At 36.2% G+C, this 25554-nt stretch overlaps 1 protein-coding gene across 1 annotated transcript in view; it reads right to left on the bottom strand.

Annotated features, from left to right (window-relative positions):
- Positions 1 to 263: 263 nt before the first annotated feature.
- Positions 264 to 25554, bottom strand: part of POLQ (DNA polymerase theta) — a 119795-nt gene continuing 94504 nt past the window's right edge. The window contains exons 27-33 of the mRNA XM_008516178.2: positions 25123 to 25244; positions 19801 to 19985; positions 16385 to 16496; positions 12515 to 12639; positions 4502 to 4655; positions 1540 to 1655; positions 264 to 1286 (exon numbers count right to left, since the gene is read on the bottom strand). Of these exons, the coding sequence (XP_008514400.2) occupies positions 1173 to 1286; positions 1540 to 1655; positions 4502 to 4655; positions 12515 to 12639; positions 16385 to 16496; positions 19801 to 19985; positions 25123 to 25244 (928 nt within the window). The 3' untranslated portion in view covers positions 264 to 1172. The remainder of the gene's footprint in view (positions 1287 to 1539; positions 1656 to 4501; positions 4656 to 12514; positions 12640 to 16384; positions 16497 to 19800; positions 19986 to 25122; positions 25245 to 25554) is intronic.

Genomic DNA, 25554 nt, shown 5'->3' with positions numbered 1-25554 from the left:
TCCCCCACAAAACAACATGTCTGAGTATCTTGTGCCCTAATATCCAACTATTGATAGTGTATTACATTTTGTTTATAAAGCAACTGTCTTTTTTCTTTATTCTGATTAATAAACATAAAAGAGCTCTTCTGATAACTAAGAATATAATAAGCACTTCCTATGTGCACAGACATTGTTGAGAAAACTACAGAATAAGTAAATAGGAGACACAGGTTTCTGATACTCTTAGACCAAACACAATTTTAAAAACTGAACTGCTGATATAAAGTTTCTCATAAATTCATTTTATTTCAACAGCAAAAGGGTCAGTTACACACCTCTGACTGGGGTTATAAAGTACAATCTTTTTAGCATGCGTGCTCTCACCGTGCCACAAAAATAGCAAGAGGCACTAAGGGACTCCTAAGGGGTGTCTTCCTTCTCTGGCAGTATTATACTAACCTGCAACATAAACATATGACCTTGCAGAAGAGGATGCCTCTTGAAGAGGTGTATCTTATTTTATAATACCTAAGTATTGCAAATACCTTCACTGCATGAAGTAGAGCAAGAAAAGGAAGCAGCAGCAGTGTTTCATTAAAGTCCATTCCTAGACTACATACCAAGTCTTACTACTTTAAGAATTCATAATTTATTAGCCAATATATTTAAAAATACCACTTCAGTAGTCTTAAATTGATATTGGAGGAAAATCACACACAATGCCTAAGCCTGGTGGTGTATGTGAAACCAAATCCTTATCTGCCTGTGGCTCCCGTTGGGGTCTGTATCACATTTCACCCCGGGACAGGACTGAAAGTGCCCCAGCAGCAGCAGTTCCATATTCTTCACACTCAACCCAGATCAATAAGGACCCAAAGTGTTAAGTGCATATTTCAAGCATGTGCTCTGAGCCTGCTTAGAGCCACAGTAAACTAGAAAAGGCAACTTCATAGATACTCTTTGAGAGTAAATATAATCATTAAACTTGGTATTTTACCTCAAAAAAAATTTTTTACACTACAGAGAATAAAGTCTGGTACACATTTTGATACACTATAAAGTGACTATCCCAGGTCCATAGAGACTGAGGGTGTCTGTTTTCATGAAGCAGGTGGAAGGGTGATCTCTACTCTCTCCACCTGATTGTACCTGCACCAGGCCTCCCCAGGAGGACTTCATCAGCCATACAATCACACATCAAAGTCCTTCAGCTCCCCCCAGCTGGCACCTATTTTCACTTTCACTTTCAGTTTCACGGAAAGTTTTATGGCACTTTCCATTTCATTCTTGACAATTTGAGCTACCTGTTAAAAAAAAAAAAACGGTTAACAAACTCTCTACCCAATCAAAGAATGTTCCCCAACCCACCCACTGAGGTGATAAGCCTGACTGGAGCTCTTCACTTCATGGTGCTTAAAACACAAAATCCAAAAAGGGCCAGGCATGCCAACCTCCCAAACTGGTCTCCTGACGAGCAGGAGCTCTGCCAGATCCAGCTAGAACGCTCAGAGGGTGTCTTAGCTTTCCATAGATTGGACACAAACACCGCAAAAATACCTGAACAACATCCTCTTCTGCCACTTCATATAAGAGTTCATCATGGAGCTGAAGGATGAAGAAGCCACCTCTGATTGGACTGAACATCCCTTGCAGTTTTCTTTTTGGTAACAATCCTACCCCGTGAAAAAAGTAGCATATTGATCAGCATGTTACTGTACCATAAGAGAAATTTTTTTAGAGATTTTGAGAAACTGGGAAATTTTAATTAAGAGATTAAAACACATAAGCCTTAAACTATCAGGAAAATAACTACTTCCTGGCTGCTACCTAGCCCACCTATCAGGTAAGCTCAAATCCTCATCAACTTCCTCCCAGAAAGGAGGAGTCTAACAAAGAAATCAGTAAATGGAGTTTGAAGAACTCTGCTCCAAACTCTAGTCTAACTTATTTCTCATGAACAACCAACATCTTCTCTTTCCATGGAGTTCCCACTACCAACTCCACTGAGTAGTAGCACCACGGTAGTATGGGGCCTGATTCCTGCTCCAGGAAAGTGAACTGCTATTGTCATTAGGCAGTGCTTTATAAGGGGGACACTCTATGATGTCTTTTTATGGTCACTATTGTAGAACTGATGCTTCCCCAATTGGGCCAAACTCTCTAGACAAGTAATTCTAAACCTAGGGTCCGAATGTGGACCTCAGAGAGTATGTAAATCCTTTGAAGTTATATGTAAGAGTCTATTGTCTGCACACTTTTCTGTGAAAATGATCTATGCCTTTCAGTAGACTCCAAAATGACTCTCAAAATGGTTAAAACTCCAAAAATGGTTAAAACCACTGTACTAGACTTAGTGACTATTTCCTAACTAGCTGGGGCTAGTGGTACAGATTATGCTCCTCTGATCACTAAGACAAGGTTCAACATGAATACCTTTGGAGTAACTGCCTCTAATTGTTTGCCCATATCTCACAGCAGTCCTTCCTTTCTGCCATCCAAATTTCCTACTTATCCTTCAGGCCGGCACAAATACTGTCTCCTTCTATGTCTGGTGCTCCCTCAATATCTGATGCTTCCCTCAGAAAGTTCTTTAACGTCACTATCTGCAGCCCAAGTTTTCTCAGAGGTGGCTCACACGAGATAAGACAACAAAGGCAGATGAGGCCATGGCAAGCTGCTTTGACACCAGGGCTGCAAAGGCTGTGCATCTGTTTGCCTGTTTGGCTGGAATCTGATCTGACCCATTGGGCCCCCCTTATCTCACATCATTGGCTGTCTGGATGCTCTGGCTTTTCTGATTTCTGATCACCATAAATTTGTCCTCTTGATTTCCTTGGTTACTTGGCTTCTGATCCAGAATGCCATCATCCTCCTGTTCTCTGTGTGGTCTGCTTCCTCAGGCTCAGCTCCCTTTGAACCCACTGACCTACTACTACCTTTAACCCAGCACAACACCATGAAGTCATCCTTAGTGACATATCCACATAGCCTTCCACTCACTCTAAAGGTTGTTGTTGTCTATAGCCTCATTTTGACACTGCATCACTCTGCTGTGAAGAGTTAGGAAAACATTTCACAGTCAGATAACATATCTTCCCTTCCTTTCCTTAGATTTTAAATCTAAACAAAGGTTGATAATTTTTATTTCTAAATCTTCCAAAGTACAGTGTTATTCCCAAAATAAGTTTGATCATATATTCTTTCTCTATAAATATAAGAGTGTGTATGTGCATGTGTTGTGTGTGTGCACACATGCTCACACACAAAATGTTGAATGAGCAGCCTTAGATTTTGCGGGAGATTGAAGACAATAAAATTAACAATCCTTATTTGATGTGCAAATAAGTTTTTACATCTACTCATTTGTATATATAAGTAAATATCTTTATATATATGTACCTGGCTATATTATTCTCTATAACATATGTGTATGTTTCTTCTAGAAATAGCAAAATTTCCATCCTCAACAGCTAATCTCTACCTTTTCTGCCCACCTCCAGCAGTTTATTCTTCCCCTTTACGCTCCAAACCTTCTTAAGTTCTTCCCAGGAAAATTTAAAATATGGCTACAGTCATGGTTTGACAATCTCAGTGACAGTGAAATCATAGTTAAAGCGGAAATATGGACATGGAACAAACTGAGAAGGAAAAGTCATGCGTGCTTGTTAGAACAAGAAATAATCTATCCAAGCAATAAGGAGAAAACTTAGGGAAAATATTTTGAAAAGAAGAACAAGAAAAAATGTATGTGATAACGAGGTCAACTCAGTGTATATTCCCAGATTTCAGAGAACATGGAAGGTCACAGCTAGGAAAATCACCATGTTCTTAAGGTGTGGTCTGAGGACCGCAGAGGATCCCTGAGACCCTTTGAAAGCGTCTGCAAAGTCAAAATTATTTTCATAACACTCAGCAGTTATTTTCCTTTATAGTCTCATTCTCTCATAAGTATACAGCGAGGTGATCAACTATCCTGGTTTTAGCACTGAAAGTCCCACATCCTGGGAAACTCATCAGTCTGCCACCAACTGGGACATTTATCACCCTAGACTGTACAGGTTTTCCAGAGGTTACAGGACAGGTGATATTGCAAGAAATTGAAGGCAGAACTAGATAAGAGAATCCAACTGTCTTCTCTTAAGCCAGATGTTAAAGAGATTGCAGAAATGTAAAATAAAGCTGCGTATCACCAATTTTCTTCTGTTCTGAAAATTACAGTTATTTTCATAAAAATATGTTACTTATGTTAATATATGGTGAGTTTATTATTGTTATTTTAAAATGTTAATAAATGTTTTTAAATTCCCTGTTTTAATTTCTAATATGGTAAATCTTAGTAGATATAACCCACATAAATAAAAGCTCTTTGGAATTCTTAATAATTCTAAAAGCATAAAGACATCATGAGACCAAAACATTTGAGAAGTGCTAAGAATTAATATATAAAATACTTCCCCTTCTCTTTTCTGATAGGCTTAATCTCACCATGTTATAGCAGGAGCCTCATTTACGAACAAACCTGTTCTGTCACTTTGGAGCATACCCTCCCGATGACCATGGGATTTGAAGCTTGAGTGGAAGGTCTCTAATTGCTTCTGAATGTTAACGGTGGCTATTTTGACAATATCAGCCGCCGAACCTTGGACTGTTGTGTTGATAGCCTGACGCTCAGCCTACAAAAAACAATAAAAACAACAGGTGTTCCATCAGACACCAACATGGTTTCATACTTGCCTTTAGTGTCCATATATCAGTGCTTACATCTGCAACCAGATTGGAAACCTGGACCGAGATGTGACCCAGGACATCAACTATTAAGCGGCATCCTGAGAATAACAACAAGAATGATCCAGGGATCTAGATTCTGGGCTATCATCTACATGAGGATAGATTACATAGAAAAAAATCAGATAGCTTTCGTTTAGAAATCTTCAACATCAGTTAGGAACCAAAACCTACCTTATACTTAAAATATATTTAAGTAGTTCAAAATTAACTTATTTTATAAACGTATATTATCAATGTTCTAGCTGTTCTAAACTTCACTCTAAAGGATCTATTCTTCAAAATACAACTCCTCTTGATCCTAAATTCATATACGTAAAATATCATTCTTTGTGATGTGGGTGGAATGTTCCAAGTGCATCCCCCATATCAGTGTCCTCTTGGTCCTATGTAGAGCTGGCCCGAGCAGGTCTGGAGCTCTCTGGTATGAATCAGAGCTTTTTATGGGCTGCTGGGGCTAATCATTAGCTGCTGCTAGTGAAAATGTGGATCTTAGATCCCTAGGTATTAAGTTAGAACTTCCCTGAAACTACTGCTGCCAATGAGCTTCCTGGCAGGCAACCATAGCTGCTAAAAGTGATCATCCTGGGCAATAGGGATGGAGGTCTGGGTTAATATTGAAGGTGGAACCAACCCATGAATATCACTGCTATTGTCCCACAAGGTCTCAGAAAATGGGAAGGGTCTATTCATTGGAGGGATCTACGTAACTTGAGACATGTTTTTAAGTTCCCTGTCACCTGGGGAACACCCAACTCCTAGGATATTAAATATCTGTTAAAGAGAGAACTTTTTTTTATGACTGTTGTTTTGTCTAATGCTGATGAATCCATTCTAAACTCACTTAGCTGTCTCTGTTTAAAGAGTGACTGAATTTCAGAGTTCTACTAACTCCTCCTCTTCTTGAAACTATACGCCTCTGCGTCGTGGACTGTGTTATTGTTGCTATTACTTGCTGCCTTTCTCCGTGAAGTTACACAGCCCCGTTCATTGCCATGTGATTTGAAGTGCTGTTCACTCTGAAAGGATGGCCTTGACTTGTTTTGGTGGATGAACTGTGAGTAAAACTAACATAGGGCACATCTAAGCAGTTTTAAAAGTATCCAACATTGTCACAAAACAAAGGTTATCCCAGATAGGGACTTTTCCTTTCTTCTGAATTCCAGAATGAAGAAAATATGGAGTAGAATCACACTGTAACATGAATTAAAAATAAAGCTTCTTATTATAAGCCACTGAAATTTTGGGGTTGTTTTTACTCTGATATAAGCAAGCAAAAATGTGACTAAAGTATATACTTCAGTTTCATGATATGGTACTTCCCCAGTTCTCTCCCAAAATAAGAAAACTTGGCAGTCTTGGCTTTGTGTCTCATAGTCTCAGTTCCTTCATCGCCAGGGCTTTCTCACGTACCTAAAAAATACAGGTTTCTGCTAATGGAAGATTAGGCCATTAGGATCAACCCTCCCATTGATAACAACTGGAAAAGCTGGATGGAAAATACCTCTTTGAATAAATCAGACAGTTAAAAAGGAAGTGAAGAATTATAGAACCTAGAAAGTTGTGAGAGAAAGGAAACCAAGGAGGTGATCCTGGCATTGATAACCGCCATTTCTTCCAGGGAAATCAACAGATTACAGAAGACACAGCTGAGAGGCTAAGAAGCTGAGCAGAGCTTGACGGTCTTGAGGAGCCTGGAGTTGGAGTTTGGAGTATGGGTTCAGGGCCCAACAAGCAGAAGGAGGCCTGGGAAACCATCAAGTTGCAACTCCAAAACTAGCAGCCTAGGAAAAAGATAAACTTGGCATAGTGTGGGCACAATACCCTTGCTTCACATCATCCCTATCCCTGAAGTTGGATCAAAGTAGCCCTATACCGTTGGTCATTCTAGTCTCCTGCCAAAAGCAAATGTAAATCCTCTGAATAAAAGTAATGTCATCATACATACTTCAAATTATATCCACAATCTTTTATATACAATGTTTCATAGTCAATAAAAAAATAACCAGGACAACAAGGAGTTGAGACAATATCACTGCTTTTGTAGAAAACTAAGAAAAACAAAAGGCAATAGGAACACACTACAGGTATACAAGTGCGAGACTTAATAGGATATACACTACTATCAAACTTATTAGACTATAAAATAATGTTTAATATGTTCAAGAGAATAAAAGACAACATTGACTATTTAAGCAAAGAATCAAATACCCATAAAATAAGAACAAAAAGGAAACTTTAGAACTGAAAAATAAAAATAACAGAATTTAAAGCACGTAAACAGTGTTTTCTCTATAGTTTGGTGGGTGTGCACTGGGACGGGGGAATAGTATTGACTTGGAAGGAGCAGAAAGAAGCCTTCTAGGGTGTTGGAAAAGTTCTATATCATTTAGAACTTAAAAGCTCAATGGCTGAGTTCAACAGCAAAGTAAAGAGCAAATTAGAAAACTGAAAGGTAAGTTAGAAGGAAATATCCAGAATTAAGCATGATAAAATATAAACATGGAATATAACAGAGGATATCAAATATGAGGAATTTTTTTTAAAGATTTTAAAAAATTATAATAGGAGTCCCAAAAAGAGAGAAGAGAATGCGATAAAGCAGTATTTGAAGAAGAAATGGCTAAGAATTGTCTAAAATCAACAAAAGATATCAAGCTGCAGATTCAAGAAGTCCTAGCACACTCAAAGGATCAATTAAACACAGAGGCACATGAATTAAACACACACACACACACACACACACGCACACAAAGTCACATCACAGAAAATCTGCTGGAAACCAGGCAGAAAGAAAAACACTATATTGAAAGCAACCTAGAGAAAAAAGGCAGATTACATTCAAAGAAGGAACAGCTAGACTAGGGGTGGGCAAACTACAGCTTTCAGGCCAAATCTGGCCCAGCTCCTGTTTCTGTAAATACAGTTCTATTGGAACACAACCACACTCATTTCTGTATTACCTATGATTGCATTAGTACTACAACAGCACAGTTGAGTAGTTGTGACAGAGACTCTATGAGCTTACTTTATCTGACACAGGCACTATTACAAACCTAAAGGGAAGTTCTACTTATTGGTAAAATGTTTAAAATTTCCCTCTAAAATCTGAAAAGAAGCAAAGATGCTCACTGTCACTATTTCTATTCAACATTGTCCCAGCTAGGAAGTCATGCAAAAGTAATAAAAGGAATAAAGTTTGGAAGGGTAGTTATAAAACTACTTTTTTTGCAGATGATAAATGTATAGACAAAATATCTAAAATTATCTACAGATAAATTATTGGAATTAGTAAGTAATATTTGTAAGGTTTCTAGACAAAGAATAATAATAAAAACAATTATATTTCTACATACCAGCAGCAAAGGGTTAGAAATTGTAAAAAAGGAAGAATACAGAAAGATACCATTTGCAATAGTATCAAAACTTTTCAAATACCTAGCTATAAATCTAATAAAAAAGGTATAAGATCTCTTCTCTAAAATTATACAATGTAAGTGAGAGAATTTAAGAAGACCTAAAGACCTAAATAAATGGACAAATACATCATGTTAAAAAAAAGAAAATGTCGTGTTCATGGATTGGAAAACTCAAGTTTATAATCTCATCTTGATCTATGAACACAAGGCAATTGCAATAAAAAAAATCCCCACAGAATTTTGTGTTTGTGTGGAAATTCACAAGCTGCTTCTACAATTTATATAGAAGTGCAAAGAACCAAGAATAGGCAAATATTCCTGAAAAAAAAGAGCAAGGTAAAAAAACTTACTTTACCATATATCAAGACACCTTACAAAACTACGCAACTAAGGCAGTGTGGCATTGTCTAAAGGATGAGCAAATACAGCAGACCAAAATAATGTGTCCAGAAACAGACACATCCATATTTGGAAATTTAATTTGTAGCAAAGGTGGAACTACAGAGCAGTGGGAAGAAGATCAGTCTTTTCAATAAATAGTTTGGGACAATTGTATATCCATGGCAGGGCGGGAGAAGGAGAGAAACCTTGACTCTCAAGCTCTCATAATTCATAAAAATCAATTCCTGGTTGATTGCAGATATAAATGTAAAAGGCAAAACCAAAAACTTGTATAGAATATTTTCTTGATGTTGTGGGTAGAGAAAGCTTTCTTAAACGCATCAAAGAAAGTACTACAACAATACAAAAGACTGATAAATCCATGTAAGCAAAGGGCTCATATCTGGAATACATAAAGGATTCTTATAAATCAGTTAAAGGATAGACAACTCAAAAACACAAAAGACGTAAGACTCAGATCCTTTGCAAAAGAAGATATCCAAATGGTCAATAAACATAAAAAAGGAGCTCAACATCACTAGTCATTAGGGAAAAGCAAATTAAAAGCACAATGAGATAGCATTACACAACTACCAGAATGGTTAAAATTAAAGACCAATGATATCAAGTAATGGCAAGAATGTAGTAGATACAATATGCGTAGCTGATGGCAATGTAAATTGGGATAACCACTCTGCAAAACTGTTAGGCAGTATGTACTAAAGGTAAAAACATGCTTACTCTATGACTCGGCAATGGAATTGGGTTCATATGTTCACCAAAAGACAAACAAGAATGTTCACAGCAGCTCTTTTAATGACAGCCAAAACCTGGGAATAACAAAATGCCTGCCAATATTAGAATGTATAAAGTGTTGGTATGTTCCTATAATGGAATACTACTCAGCTAAAATAAAGAAGTGAACTATAGTTCACATGACACTGATGAATCTCACAGACCTACATCTGAACAGAAAAACTCAGACCCAAGAGTACATATGGTATGATTGCATTTAAATCAAATTCAAGTTCATACAAAACTAACCTATAGTTTTACGTGTTTAAGCAGGGGACACATTATTGACTTGGAGGGAGGTAAAGAAGTCTTCTGGGGTCTGGAAAAGTTCTATATCATGATCATGATGGTGGTTATGTGGGTACATGCATACATAAAACTTCAAGCTTTACACTTGTTTGTGCCCTTTACTGCACATACATTATGCCTTGATAAAAATTTTAAGAATAAACAAAATTAATACCCTCTCCTCATGTAAAATTACAAATAAGGAATGAAAAGGGCAGACACAGTATGGAGAGAATACTTTCCACACATATAACCAATAATAAGCTCCTACAAATCAATAAGAAAAAGACAGAAAACCCAACAAAAAAATGAACAGGAACACCTGAATAGGCACTTTCCCAAGAAAAAAAAATTAAATGGCTAATAAATATTTGTTAAGTTGCTCAACCTCATTAGTATTCAAGGAAATTCAAATTAAAACTACAGGATACTACTTTACACCCACCAGAATACCTAAAATTATACTAACTTGAAAGCAAATGGTGGCAGGGATGCAGAGCGATGAGAACTCACATACACTTCCAACAGGAGGACAAATTGCTACAACCAGCATGAAAAACAATTTCACTTTCTCTACCAAAGCTGAAGATAAGCAGCATTTCTATGACTAGGTCTTCAATAAACATAAATGGAAGCATATGTACACCAGGAACCTTGGACAAGAATGCTCAAACCAGCAAGATCTATAATAGCTCCAAACTGGAAACCCAAAGGCCCATTAACAGAAAAATGGATAAATCATGGTATAGTCATATAATAGAGTACTATACAGCTACCCATACATGAAACAACATGAATGACTTTCCTATGTAATTTTGGGTGCAAGAAGCCAGCCACAGAAGAATACACATACATGACATATAGAGAGGTCAAAAATACATAAAACTATAGGGTTAGAAGTTATGATAATGGTTATTTCTGGGAAGCAGTGGATGGTGATTAGGAGGAAGCATGAGCGGGGCCTTCTGGGGTGCTGAAAATATTTCTATTTCTCGACTTGAATGGTGGTTACAAAGCTGTAGTTCTGTGATAATTTACTGAAATTTACATTTGTTTCCTGTGCTTTCTCTATGTATATTTTTCAGTACAATAAAAATTTAAACAAAAAGTAAAACTAAACCAAACCAAAACCAAAAAAGAAATCTGGCTATATGTACTCTATTCCTAACTCAGTGTTGAAATTTTTTCTTTTCTCAGCAACAACCTAATGAATCAGTTAGAATTTTGACTCCTAAGGATTTGGCATGAAAAGTCTTACTCTCACATCTTTAGGTACAAAAATATTAGTTTTCAAAAAATTATATGGTTCATCTACATTACTAACTCTATCTACCACTTTTCGTCATGTAAATCCCAAGAAACATAATCAATTCGTGTTAGACCAAGTCTAAATTTCTCAGCCTGCCATTAAAAGCCTTCCACAAGCTGATTCCATCTGACCAGTAGAAAAATCATCTACCCCTAAGTAACAACTCAAACTCTCCATTCCTACCAGATTAGATTCTAGCCAATCCTCAAACTCTTATCCACTTGTGATTGTCTTTTTCTCATGCCCAACAATCTAAACTTTAAATCATCTTCAAGAATCTGTTCAAGTCTGACCTCTTCCTTGAAGCCTAAATAATTGAGTATATATGTCATTTTTATATTTGTTTATTTTGCTTTATCTCTTCTGCTACATTTCAAGACTCATTTTTCTTAGTGCATCAACTAAACTATAGTGCCTAGTTCATTTAGAGATACGGTAAAAGCCTGATAATATCTGATGTCTGTATGTGGACATATGGGAGGCCAGAGAGTGAAGTAAAAGTCAACTATTTCTCTATGGTCCCTAAGAGCACTACTGCTCTGAAGGCTGCTAGCTCCAGATAGAAGTTTAGCAGTTTGGGGACTAGGTATTTTCATTACATACAATGTTCAGCGGACACTGACACACAAAAGTATGGGGGAAGGGCAAAATACAATCAGTTAAAATAGGAAGATTTGGACTATAATAGAAGTTTAACTGCTCAGCTACATAGAATACTTCTATGAATCCCAATGATTTCAGAAAGAGATTTTAATCATAATTTGAGCAAATCCCATCAACAAATCTTTAAAATGATGCTAAAAATAACCTTCAATATTTTGGGTATCCTGATAACCTCTGATGAACCAGTGTAGTTAAAATAAACAAACAAGTTGGGGGTTGGCCCATTGGCACAGTGGTTAGGTTTGCATGCTCCACTTTGGCGGCCTGGGGTTTGTGGGTTCAGATCCTGGGCACGGGTCTACACACCACTCATCAAGCCATGCTATGGCAGTGTCCCACATACAAAATAGAGGAAGATTGGCATAGATATTAGCTCAAATACAATCTTCCTCAAGCAAAAAGAGGAAGATTTGCAACAAATGTTAGCTCAGGGCTGATCTTCCTCACCAAAAAACATTAAAATAAAAAAATAAATAAGTGGAATGAACCAAAAAATATCACAAATTAAATGACTGGCTAATCTTTGAAGACACTGACAATCTAGTGTGATATGACAAACTAGTGTATGGTACCCTAAATAGAACAATTAGCAAATGTAAGAATTAAGTTTATTTATAACTTATTAACCAAAGCTAATAAATAATTGGCTTACTGAAACAAAAGATCTTTAATTGAAGTATTATTAAGTGAACTCATATTTACATTAGTCTCCCAAAGACTGTGTTCAGCAAACACTGGCATGTGCCATCACTTCACAAGTCCTTAATGAAACCGAAGATTCAATTAACATGCTAGTGATCCCTAAAAGGGACATTAGTAGTGTTTAGTCTTTGCTGAAAAAGTGTATGTCATTGAAACATTAAGTTAAAAACCCAGAGAAATTTCAACATACGTGAGCTTTATGATAAGGGTTGTTGTCTTTGATTCCTGGTAAATATCTACGCCTTCCCAGAATGGTCTGAACGAACCCATCTCTTTTACAATTCTTCACTGTCTCTCGCATGAAATGATTAATCCCTACAAAGAAAATACAGAAATAATTACAACCAAAAGTCATTCTTAATCTCATTCACTTGTTTTAGTATAGTGAAATAGACCAAAACCTCATGATGATTCTTTTTCTTACATATTTTTTCATTGTAGTAACATTGGCTTATAACATTACATAAATTTTGAGTGTATATCATTGTATTTCAATTCTGTGTAGATTACATCATGTTTACCACCCAAAGACTAATTACAATCCATCACCACATACATGTGCCTAATCACCCCTTTTGCCCTCCTGCCTCCCCACTTCCCCTCTGGTAACCACCAATCCAATCTCTGTCTCCATGTGTTTGTTTGTTGTTCCAAAACCTCATCATGATTCTTAACACTATTATCACATCATCAAAACTTTGCATATAAACTTTCATTCACTTTCTGTAGTCTCAGAAAGTTAGAAACAAAAGGGACTTTGGAAATGACATAATCTAACTCTCTCTTTGTTTTTAACCAATAACAACAACAAAAAATACGAAACTAAACTCCAGAATAACAAAGCAGGTACTAAAACCTAGGTGCTTTTACTCCAGGATCTTAAGACTATTCCATGCTACTTTTCACAGGTTTCTGTTCTTTGATCATGTTAATCCTCTTTACTCTTTGATGTTCTCATTTCCAGGCTTAAAACATTTTAGGCTCTTGTTACCATGTAAGCTATGAACCAAATAGGGCCTAACTGAAATTAATGCCCAAGTTATAATAAATATTTCATTAGGAACATAAACAACCCACTTCTTAAAATTTAAAAAGACTACGTATAGAATACTATTCAAACACATTCATATTCCCTATACTAGCATTCATCCTTTGCAGTATAGGTCCATTATTATGTCTCATGGATCTCCAGGAAGAATTCTTTGCTGCAGTTGTGCCAATCTCTTCACTGCTCAGTCCTGTCTCTGAGTTAGAGAGGTTCTTCTCTCCTGGAACATTTTTCCTCTGTACTCTTTAAAACACAATCCAGTATAGACTATGAAAATCTGTCTTTATTCATATACGACATCTCTGCTTTCTCACAGCTTTGCTTGTCCTAGGTAATAAACACAGTTGAGGATTTCTGTTGTATGGCTGGCACAGGAAAGACATTTGAGGAGACTGTGGGGAAAGGAAGGGAAGAAAACCCTGCCAAGTGAAGGTGTTGGTGACAGTTGACTAATAATGTAAGAATTTCAGAAAGCAATCAGGCTCTCATCTTTTTCTCTTTAAGAATTACTATGATATTTTTGAGTGAAGAGCAAAGAAAAGGATGAGATTTAATAGACCGCACCTCCACAAATTCTCTTACCTGACTCCTGTAGGAGGCTTTCAAATATTCAGGGATTACAAGAGCTACTTTAAAAAACAATCCTGAGATAAAATTTACATACAACAAAAGGCACCCAGTTCAGGTGAACAATTTGATGCATTTTAACAAGTGTACACATCTTTATAACAACTGCTACAAGATATGAAACATTTTCATCACCTTTACAGTCAGCTCTCCATTATGAGCTTCAAACTTTCGCTGATCTACTCTATGACACCATATCTTAGTTTTTCATGTTCTCAAAATTCATAAAAACTGAATTATACTGTATGTTCTCACCTGTGTCTGCCTTCTTTTGCTAAGTAGTATTCCATTGCAGAGATATACCAAAATCTGTTTATCCACAATCCTGCTGGTAGACATTTGGACTATTCCCAATCTCTGGCTGTTATAAGTAAAACTGCTATATAACATTCACAAACAAGTCTTTCTTTGGACATAAGTTTTCATTTTTCTTGAGTAAATACCCAATAGTAGAATTGCAGGATCATGTGGTTAGGTGTATGTTTAACTTTATATGAAAAACCCATACTGTTTTCCAAAGTCGTCGTACCATTTTACAACCCTACCAACAATGTAAAAGAGATACAATGTTTTTAATTTTAGCCATTCTAAGATTTTTTAATGTATCTCTTTGTGGTTTTAATTTGCTTTTCCCTTATGACTAATGATGATAACATTTGATGTGGTCATTCATTTATCTTCTTTTCTGAAGTGTTTGTTCAAAACTTTTGACCTTTATTTTATTGGATTGTTTACCTTCTTAGCTTTAAGTTATAAGAGTTCTTTATATATTCTGGACATAAGTTAGATAATAGGAACTGCAAATATTTTCCCTCAGTCTGCTGCTTGCCTTTACATTTTCTTAATGGTGTCTTTTATCAATGTTTATCTTTGATGGTTAATTCAGGTAATTCAGTTATTACCACCTAAGAAATCTTTGCCTACCTCAGTGTCACAAAGCTTTTCTCCTCTGTTTACTTCCGGAAGATTTATAGTTTCAGCTTTTACTTTTAAGTCTATGCTCCATATCAAGTTAATTTTTGAATATAGTGTGAGACAAAAGTTAAAGTTCATTTTTTTCATATACGGGTATGCAGTTGCTCCAGTACCAATTGTTGACAAGACCTTCTTTCCTTCATTGAATTACCATGGCAACTTTGTTGAAAATCAATTCACCATATATGGATAGGTCTATTTCTGGACCCTTTATTGTGACCCACTGTTTTCTATGTCTACCCTTATACCTTTCTCGATTATTGCAGTTTTACAATAAGTTTTGAAACCAGGGAATATAATTACTCAACATTGTACGTTTCCCTAAAAATTATTCTAGTTATTTCAGGCCCTTTGAATTTCTATATAAATTTAGAATCAGCTTGTCAAATTCTACACAAAAGTCTAATGGAATTTTCATTGGAATTGCATTGAATCTATAGAATAACTTACAGAGAACTGTCATCATAACAGTATTTGTGCCTTCTAATAAATTAACATGGTAAACCTCACATTTATTTAAGTATTCTTTGATTTCTCTCAGAATTGCTTTGGAGTTTTCAATAAAGTTTTGCACACACTCTGTTAAATTTATTCCAAGTATTTCATATTTTTTATGCTATTGTAAATGGCTGTATTTTTCCTTCATTCACTAATTGTTTGTTGCTACTATATAAAAATACAACTGATTTTTACAAATTGACCTTGTGTGGTGGGACCTGGCTAAATTTAGTTCTTTGTTTTAGTAGTTGTTTTTGTACAATTTGATTTTCTACATACAAGGTCATGTCATGTATGAATAAAACTTTCTTCTGGGAGTGGGGGACATTTATTACAAAGGGGCATAAAAGAACTTTTAGGGGTGATGGGGTGACAGTTCCATATCTTGGTTGTGGTATAAATTATATGACTGCGTGCATTTGTCAAAACTCATAGAATTATACATCTAAAAAGGGTGAATTTTATCGTATGTAAATTACACCTCAATAAACTGCCAAAAGAAGAGATAATTTAAGACAATGATACTCAAACTGCTCTTTAACAGCAATTGTTCTCTCGTGGTTTCTGGTACATTTAATCAATGGTTTACTGTTTCAAATTAAAGCTACCTAAACCTACAGCACAGGACAATTCCAAGATTTCAAGAGATGTTCACAATGACACAGTAGTATACACATCAACAGCATTTTGCTATTCCATTTCTGTCCGTACTCTTATGATAAAAGCACATCTTAGTAAATATTCATAATAAGATTAATATTATTTAATTAACAATGCCTGATGGAAACTTCTGATTAATAGAAATGTTAATAGAAAATTCTGTAACACAAACTTTTTAAATGTAATAAAGTATGGAAAGACAGTTGAAAAGAATAGTATCTAGAAGATAATTAACACTCAACACTTCCTTACCTGTGTATTTGGATTTGAAGGAGTCAATGTAGCAAGCAGCATCATTTTCTTTAATGCCCATCTGTTCTCCCAGAGATTTAGCTCCCATTCCATAAAGGATTCCATAGCAAATCTGAAAGAGTCATCACACTCAGTAAGTAAACCAAAGGACATAACTATGTAAAATGTAAATATAAAAAGTTCATTACGATTGAAATTTGGTAAACTTTTTATTTCATAGTAAGTCAAAGAAATGGTTAGATTTGCTTTGGGGTTAGATCCGTAGAAGCCGATATCCAGTAAACATCTTTTCTGCCTTTTAGCAATATAGCCATGTGTTGCTTAACGATGGGGATACTTTTTGAGAAATGTGTCATTAGGTGATTTCCTTGTGAGAACATCATAAAGTGCGTTGAAGGGGAATAAAATTTGCCACTCCAGAATGTGTCTCTTTAACATGAGGACTACTTTAGGCTGATTATTTTTAAGAAACGAAAGACTCAGAGGTTTTTATCTTCCTTTTAACTACCTGAAAGCATTGAGATAAAAAAACCTGTCTCAGGAAGCAAACCTTAGCACATGAACTAGGTGGTAGACAGGGAGGAACCTAAAAAAGCCAGTTTGTTGGGCTCCCCTCTGTGTTCTTCTGTTTCTGTGTGGCCAAACACTTGTTTTCCAAATACGTGTTCCTTTCATCTACTTGTAGTTGCCTTCCTTCCCTTTGAAGTCCCTGACTCTCCACACCCCCAACATCTCCTTTTGTCTTCAGCTGAGGATGGTATTTAAAGTGAGGGCTTTGGCCATTTTGGTGAGTCACTCAGTTTTCCTGGTTTTCTCCCATGTATACACGTTATTAAACTTTTGTTTTTCTCCTATTAATCTGTCTCATTTCAATTTAATTCTTAGACCAGCCAGAAGAACCTAGAAGGGTAGAGGAAAATTTCTTCTTCCTCTACTATACTTACACAAACCTAGATGGAATAGCCTACTACACACCTAGGCTATATGGTACTAATCTTATGGGACCACTGTCATATGTGCAGTCCATCATCAACGGAATCTTCATTATGTGGTGCACAACTGTACTTCCTTTTGGGGGGGCAGGGAGGAGGGGCAGAATATGAATGAATATGAATGACTGTGTGTTTTAAGAAAATAATCCTAGTGATTTAAAAGGGAAGATTTATTTCTGCCTCTGTCATTTATCTAGTAGTAGTAGTCTTCAGAGCAGTTTTCTACTCCTCATATTACTTCCCTAACTTCTGCTCAAAGAAGTGCCTAAGAGTTAGGAAAGAGAAACATTAAAAACATTCCTTTCCTCGTCCTTGGATAGCACTGAAAGAGCAGGAAGAGCAGGCTTCATGGCTTGATAATAGGGAAATTTCATTGAAAATAAATATCCTCTTCACCTCACAGCCACCTGAAATCCCATAATTGCAGAATTCATTTGGGTTAACACAAACTCCTGAGGAAATTTTGCGAGTAGTGGAGGGAAATGATCTAAATAGATCAACAAAGAAACTCCAATTTAATAAATATTGCCTGGGTTCAAATCCTAGTTCCAGCCAGCATTTACAAGATGTATTATCGTGCACAAGCTACCTACACTCTTGGCATCTTGATTTCTTCTTCCATAAAATGAGGATAGTAATACCTACATCAGAAGATTGTTAGTGGTAAATGAAATTAAGTATTTATGAAACTGCCTGACATAAAGCAAGCTCTATAAAATGTTGTTAAATAAAATTTGAAAAGATAACTTGAAAAAATTATCAAAATTCAAAAATACTTTTAATGTGATAAGACAGCTAGAGATTTTTTGTTTTTTTTTAATACATTTGGAGGGATTTTTTTTCCTCCTTTTTTCTTTTCCTTTTTGGTCCTTTTACATTTTATTTGTTGTGACTCCTACATTTTTTTTTTAACTCGGATACTGTGTCAGCACTGGCTGAGATCTCAGTAAGACTCAAGAATTAGATGGTTCAGTGCATGGTGATTTAGGGGAAAAAATTGGTATAGCATAAACACCATTAAATCATGCAAGAACTTATTAAATAGAGGTAGCTATCATCAGTGGATAAATATTCAGGTTACGGAGTCAGATGTCTAAGTTCTGGCAGTCTGAACTTATCCTGGCTCCACTACTTACAGTTGTAGAGATGTATAGTTAAGCAAAGTATTAACTTTCTGTGCCTTAGTTTCCTCCTATATGAAATGGGGATAATAATAATACCTATTTCATGGGTTTAATATGAAGATTAAATACTGGCATATTACCTATTTTACCTAGAGTGTGATTTTTTGCTAAATGCAGGACCCCAGAGGAAATTAAATAGACAGGACAAAGCTGGCCTTCTAAACAGTGACGAAACAAGTGTTGGTGCTGAACAGGCAGTGGTGAGAGGAAATGTTTCATGCCTAATGAGCTGGTCAAGAATTACAGCTGCGAGTGGCCAGCCCAGTGGCGCAGTGGTTAAGTTTGCATGTTCCGCTGCAGCGGCCCAGGGTTCCCCGGTTCGGATCCCAGATGCAGATCTACACACTGTTTATCAAGCCATGCTGTGGCAGGCATCCCACATATAAAGTAGAGGAAGATGGGTACGGATGTTAGCTCATGGCCAGTCTTTCTCAGCACAAAGAGGAGGATTGGCAGCAGATGTTAGCTCAGGGCTAATCTTCCAAAAAAAAAAAGAATTACAGCTGAGAGTAACTAGAAGTGTGAACGTAAAACTGATAAAGCAGAATCTTAGAGGTGGGAGTAGTGTGCCTTTACCTAGCCACCAATCCTACTCTCTTGAAAATGGTATCAGGTTTCCCACAGGTCATGTGGTAAGGAAGCAGCAGTGTTAATCCAAGCCAGGAAATAGTGTAAATGTGGCCTTTGACCTTCTCTGTGCCTGACAGACATCCAGGAGTAGGAACTAATATGGACCCATTTGAAATGTCCAAGAGCAGTATAATGTTTCACAGCTAGATCAGCTTAACCAATGGCCTCAAAAAACTAAATAGCTATCAGTTATTAACTATAATCCACAACTCAGCAATATTTATTTTTCAACAAACATTTAGAGAGCATCTTTCTATAAAAAGAACTGTGGCTCAATGCTTCATGAAAATATGGATGCTTACAGACTAGAAACAGGTTTAAAAAAATACACACACATACATAAATAACAAGTACCACCACCACAATATCTACCACTAATGCACATGGCCTTCTTGACACTAGGTAGCCTCAGACTAAGTCTAGGATTCATTCTACTGACTCTATGAAGGAAAGTATAATGAATACCATGAGAAGGCTCAGATGAATGTGGTTTGAAAGACCCAAAGATGGAGAAATCATTCTTCAACTACAAATGATTGAGACGATTTTTTAATTTTTCTGAATCATTAAAATTCTCCTCATTTATATTAAGCATGTTCACTAAGATCACCTGCTTTGCTTGTTGCCTCAGATCATCCCCAACAGACTCTGGCTCAATCATTTTCCATTCAGCTGCAATACTCCTGAAAACATCAGCTCCAGTGTTTAACACTTGAATGAGACGACGATCCTGGGATAAATGAGCCAAGATCCTCAGTTCAAGTTGAGAGTAATCAGCAGCTAGTATTAAACCACCTGAAGTAGAAATAATTTTAGTAAAGCTGGTACAAAGACAAACCCAAGTTCTATATAATTGAGCAGGATGACAGAAACTTAGTTCTAACATGAGATCATGCGTCCAAAAGTTAAAACCTTGCCCTTAACATGATGCAATTCAGTTGTGTAACTTAGATCATTTTTTTCCGTTTAACTTTCAAGTATACGTAGTATGTGTAAAGCCACTCCTGACCTCTGCCCCTTCACCACCATGGTAGTGCTTTCCTCAGTGTTCCCACAGCACCTGACATATCATCTAAAAGGTTCTTTCATGCCTCTCCCACGTGGCACTGAGCCATTAGAGATGGAAGACTTAATTTTCCTTTGCATGCTATAGAAAACTTTGCACAGTTCTTGGAAAATAATAAGCCATTAAATAAATGAATGAATGAATGAATGGAGAATCTGGTTTCTAATATGTGCACATTTTAAGTGGGCTGAAGAGAAATGTGTGCTCTGCTTTGACAGTAACAAAGACTTTCAGTGAAAAGAATCAAGTGGTCAATATGTGAAGAAGAGTTATTAAGAAGATTCAGATAATTTACCTACGGAATAGAAATGACTGGATTAGATATGCATGGAAAAATAAAACAAAAACAAATAAAAGCAGAGTCAAAGGAAAACTAGGAAAAAATTTGCAACTGATGTTAAAGGATTCATTGCCATATAATAAAAGAGGTACTACAAATCAAGAATAAGACAAAACATAAACAAGCAGTTCACAGAAATGATAAAAACAAAAGAACCTTAAATATATCAAAGAATGCTCTTCATTCACAATAAAAGAAATGCCAATTAAATCTATAGCAAGAAAAAATTTTTCTCTACCGACACTGCAAAAATCCAGAAGTTGGACAGCACACTCTGGCAAGGTTGAGAAACACTCATATATTGTTATTGGGGTGTAAATGGTAACTGTTCCCCATTAGATGGTAATTTGGCGATATCTATCAAAATTAAACAGGCTTTTACTCTGTGACTCAGCGAACAAGCCTACAGATCGCTGCACAGATCAACTGCACACAAACTAAACTGGTTTATGTTCAAATTTTTTTTACTGATAATCACAAATCTTTGGTATAAAAACATTAAATGAAAAAAGCAAGGCACACAGCAGTATATATGGAATGTTTATTTTTTTATAAGAACAGAGGAAGAAAATATTACATATTCATATTTGTTTATATCTACATAAAAAATACTGGAAGGATATATAAGAAACTGATATATGTAGTTATCCATAAGAGCTGTAGATAATAGGGTGGCTAGGACAGGGAAGGAAGCAAAGCTTCTCAATATATATCTTTCACACATTTTGATTTCTTAACTATGTGAATGAATAATCAATTAAAAAATATATAAATTTTGATTTAAAACAACCACAACTTCTATGGCTTTCCTGCCATAAACAAGATAAAACTGGACAAAATATATGAAGTAACTGTTTTCAGACGTTGAACAACAGGCAATGCAGGGCTATAATCCTTGAGAAGGGGGAGAGTAGAGAGAAGACGGGGTGAGCCATGCAACTATCTCAGGCTTCTGAATGGAGGCACCCTCCAGAATGCACTGCAGGGAAGAGAGATAAAACAAAGCACTATGGTCTCTCTAGCCGAGGAAGCAGAGACCGGAGTTTGGGCCTACAGAGGCAGCTAAAATTTGTGAAAATTTGGAGGGAAAGGAGCTGTGCATAAAAGAAGCACCAGAAATATGCACAGTAATCCCTTTGGGTTTTTTTTTTAGGAAGATTAGCCCTGAGCTAACATCAGCTGCCAATCCTCTCTTTTTTCTGAGGAAGATTTGCTCTGAGCTACCATCCATGCCCATCTTCCTCTACTTTATATGTGGGACGCCTGCCACAGCATGGCTTGACAAGAGGTGCGTAGGTCCACACCCGGGATCCAAACCGTCAAACCCCAGGCCGCCGAAGCGGAACTTGTGAACTTAACCACTGCGCCACTGGGCTGGCCCCATCCCTCTGGATTTTTGACCAAATACTAAGCTGTGCAGGGACAAACCTCAGGGAACCAGGTAAAGAACAAACACTAAAGAAGTAACTATTACCAAAGAAAGAACCACCATCGCATAGCTGTCAGCTGAACAATTACTTCAACAACATAACCGTGAATGTTGACAGACGTTCGAGCTCAGACCAGGCTGAGTGGAGAGACCTTGTTGAACAAGCTGAGCACCAAGTAGAGATCCAAGCAAGACCACACCTTACAATCCAAGCTAATGTACCCTAAAGTAAAGGCTACTCTAAACATTTGCTAACAAAGCTTTAAAAATCTTAAAATGATCAACCTGATGTGAAAGTAAATTAATTGTCTGCCAGAAGAAAACGCTATTAATGAAGACTACAAAATCCAAAGAAACAGCTGTAGCAACCATAAGGTCCAGCATACAACAAAAAATACTAGACATATGAAGAACCAGGAAAATGTAACTTCGACCAGGAGAATATTCAATCAATAGAAAAATGGCCCAGAAATTACAGAGATGATGGAATTTTAAATAGCTACCATAAATATGTTCAGGAATTTTAAACAAAAATGAACACAATGATGTAACAATAGTGACCTGTGATAAAGTAATAAAAACAACACAAAAAAGCAAATAATTCTAAAACTAAAAATACAATATCTGAAATGTAAAATTTACTAGAAGGATGTGACACAATTAGACACTGTAGAAGAAAAGACCTGTGGACATTATTAAAACAGTCAAAGGAAATATCCATTGCAGCACAGTTAAAAAAAAAAACAAACAGGGAGAGAGGAATAAAAAAGAAAAGAAAAAAACTTCAGTGATCTGTGGGACAATACCAAGTAGTATTACATATGTATATTTGGAGCAATCGGAAGAGAGAGAGGAACAAAAAATAATGGTTGAAAGTGTTCCAAATTTAATGAAAAATATATAAGCTTTATATAAGCACATAGATTTAAAAAACTAAACTAAACAAACTCAGAAAATTCAGCAAATTCAAAAATCCAAGAAGCAAAGCATGAAAAACTACCCAGAGACTCAGGCCCAAATCAAACTGCTAAAACTAAGTAAGAAATAAAAAAATCAAAAAAGCATCCAGGGAAAAGATACATTATGCTTGGAGGAATAGCAAGAAAAATGGTGGTGTACTTCTCATCAGAAATAATGCAAACCAGAAGCTAATGGAAATATATATATAAAATGCAGAAAGACAAAGACTGTAAACCTGGAAATCTATGTCAAATAAAAGTATCTTTCAAAAGAAAGGATAAAATAAAGAAATTTAGAGACATGGAAAGCTGAGGGAAATCATTGTCAGTAGAACTGCACCAAGAAACCTTAAAGGAAGTACTCTGGGTGAAGAAAAATGATAATAGATAGAAACTTGAATCTACTCCAAGGAATGAAGTGTCAGAAATGGTAAAAAGTGGATAGAAAAGACACTTTTGTTTCTTGATTTCTTTGAAAGATAATAGATTGTTTAAAGCAAAACCAAAAACTATATAGCAGAGTTTATAACAGTCATAGAAGTTCAACCTATTATAAGAAAAGGGAAATGAAAAAACCTCCTTACGTTATGAATGAAGTGGCACAAAACTATTTGAAGATGGACTGTTATGTGATGCATATTGCAAACTCTAAAATATTTAAGATGTATAGTCAATAAGACTATAGAGGAAATAAAACAGAATAATAAAAATCGTCATTTAAAGTTTTTTAAAAAATAAAGAACAGATAAAATAAATAGAATACAAAAACCAAGATAGTAGACATAAATCCAACCACATATCAATAATTACTTTGGATGTAAATGTACTAAATACTACATTTAATTGGCAGAAATTTTCAGATTGAATTCACAGATTTAATTTAAAAATTTTAAACAAAAGCAGTATAAAATATTGTTGCATTAAACACACTTTTATTGTTTAGAAGAATAAATTGACAGGTGAACAGCTAAAGTGAAGTATATACATACAATGGAATATTATTCAGCCTTAAAAAGGAAGGAAATTCTGACACCAGTGCTACAACATGGATGAACCTTGAAGACATTATGCTAAGTGAAATAAACTAGTCACAAAAGAACAAATACTGTATGATTCCACTTATATGAGGTACCTAGAGTAGTCAAATTCACAGAGACAGAAAGTAGAACGGTGGCTGCCAGGGCCTGGGGAGTGGAGAAGGGAGTTAGTGTTTATCGGGTATAGAGTTTCAGTTTGGGATGATGAAAAAGTTCTGGAGGTGGATGGTGGTAACAGCTGCACAACAATGCAAATGTACTTAATGCCACAGAACTGAATACTTAAAAATGGTTACAATGATAAAATGCCAATAATTCATACTTAAAAAGCAAAACAAAAAATTGCCATGCAGGTTAGATAGATGCAGATAGATAGCATCTATCATAGACCTGGATTCACCCTTGGAATATAAGTTTCTGACAGAATTAGAATAAATTCAGATGGTTAACTGCACTCACCCAGACCTGTCAGCTAGCAAAAGATAAAATAGCAAATATGTATACAAATAGTTGGGGTGATTTTAGAGTTAGATCATGACTTCCAAATGTTTTGATGACAAAAAGGTTTAATACTTAAGCACTGAGGAGAGGTCAGACAGAAGGAGGATAGCCTTGGGGGTTACCTCATGCAATACGAAGCAGCAGTATGGAGACGAGGAAAAGAAAAAAAAAAGCAAAGCAAGTCAGAAAGAGAGTCAAAAAACTTGTGCCCTTGGAGGTCAAGGGAAGAGAGAAATTGAGAAAAGTGAGGGTTGATTAACAAATGCTGCATAAATGCTGTACAGAAGTCAAAAAGGATGAGGACTAACAAAATCCACTGGATTCTGCCAGGTTTACAACGATCTTGGAAAACATGGTTTCAGCAGACTGCTGCCAATGAGCATACATCACAGAAGCTTCCCATAGAGCAGATCATGAAGACAATGATGACTGACTGTTATAAACCTGACAACACAAACAGGAAAACAGGGTACACTGAAGTGAGGAAAGATGGAGGGACCAATGCGTACTTCTGAGTCTTATTTGTAATGAAGGCTTCATCAGTGCTTTGAAAACCATTCCCACAGCACTGAGAAGCTCAACACCCATCAGCCGCCTTACCTGGGAAAGGTACAAAGGCGTGTCGCATGCTGACTGAAAACGGCATTCCTCTGTCTGAGGCTCTTTCCTCTGTCTGTGCCTGGTGCCCAAGGTTCAGGCCATGACTCTTCTCATTTCCTCTTCTGCCATGCAAACAACATCATCAACTGGACATAAACCAGTCTCAAATACACGAAAAAGGTCTGATTTTTCAGGAAAGTCAGTGTTTCCATCTAGGAAACTTGAAAACCTTATTATTTGAAACTCATCTTAAAGCTTAACAAAGATACTAGATTTTTTCAGCAAACATTCAGTTAAACAGGAAGTAAGACATTTCTGTAATAGCTTTTCCCACAAACTGCTTCTGAGATAATTCACTGACATTTTGCTCAACTCAACAAATCTCTTTGACCATATGTGATAGAAATTATCTACGTCTTTTCTTCCCTTTAC

The sequence above is a fragment of the Equus przewalskii genome, chromosome 18, assembly GCF_037783145.1.
Source record: "Equus przewalskii isolate Varuska chromosome 18, EquPr2, whole genome shotgun sequence".
Taxonomy (NCBI): Eukaryota; Metazoa; Chordata; class Mammalia; order Perissodactyla; family Equidae; genus Equus; species Equus przewalskii.
The sequence above is the reverse complement of the archived record's forward strand: the minus strand, read 5'-3'. Positions and strand labels throughout refer to the sequence as shown.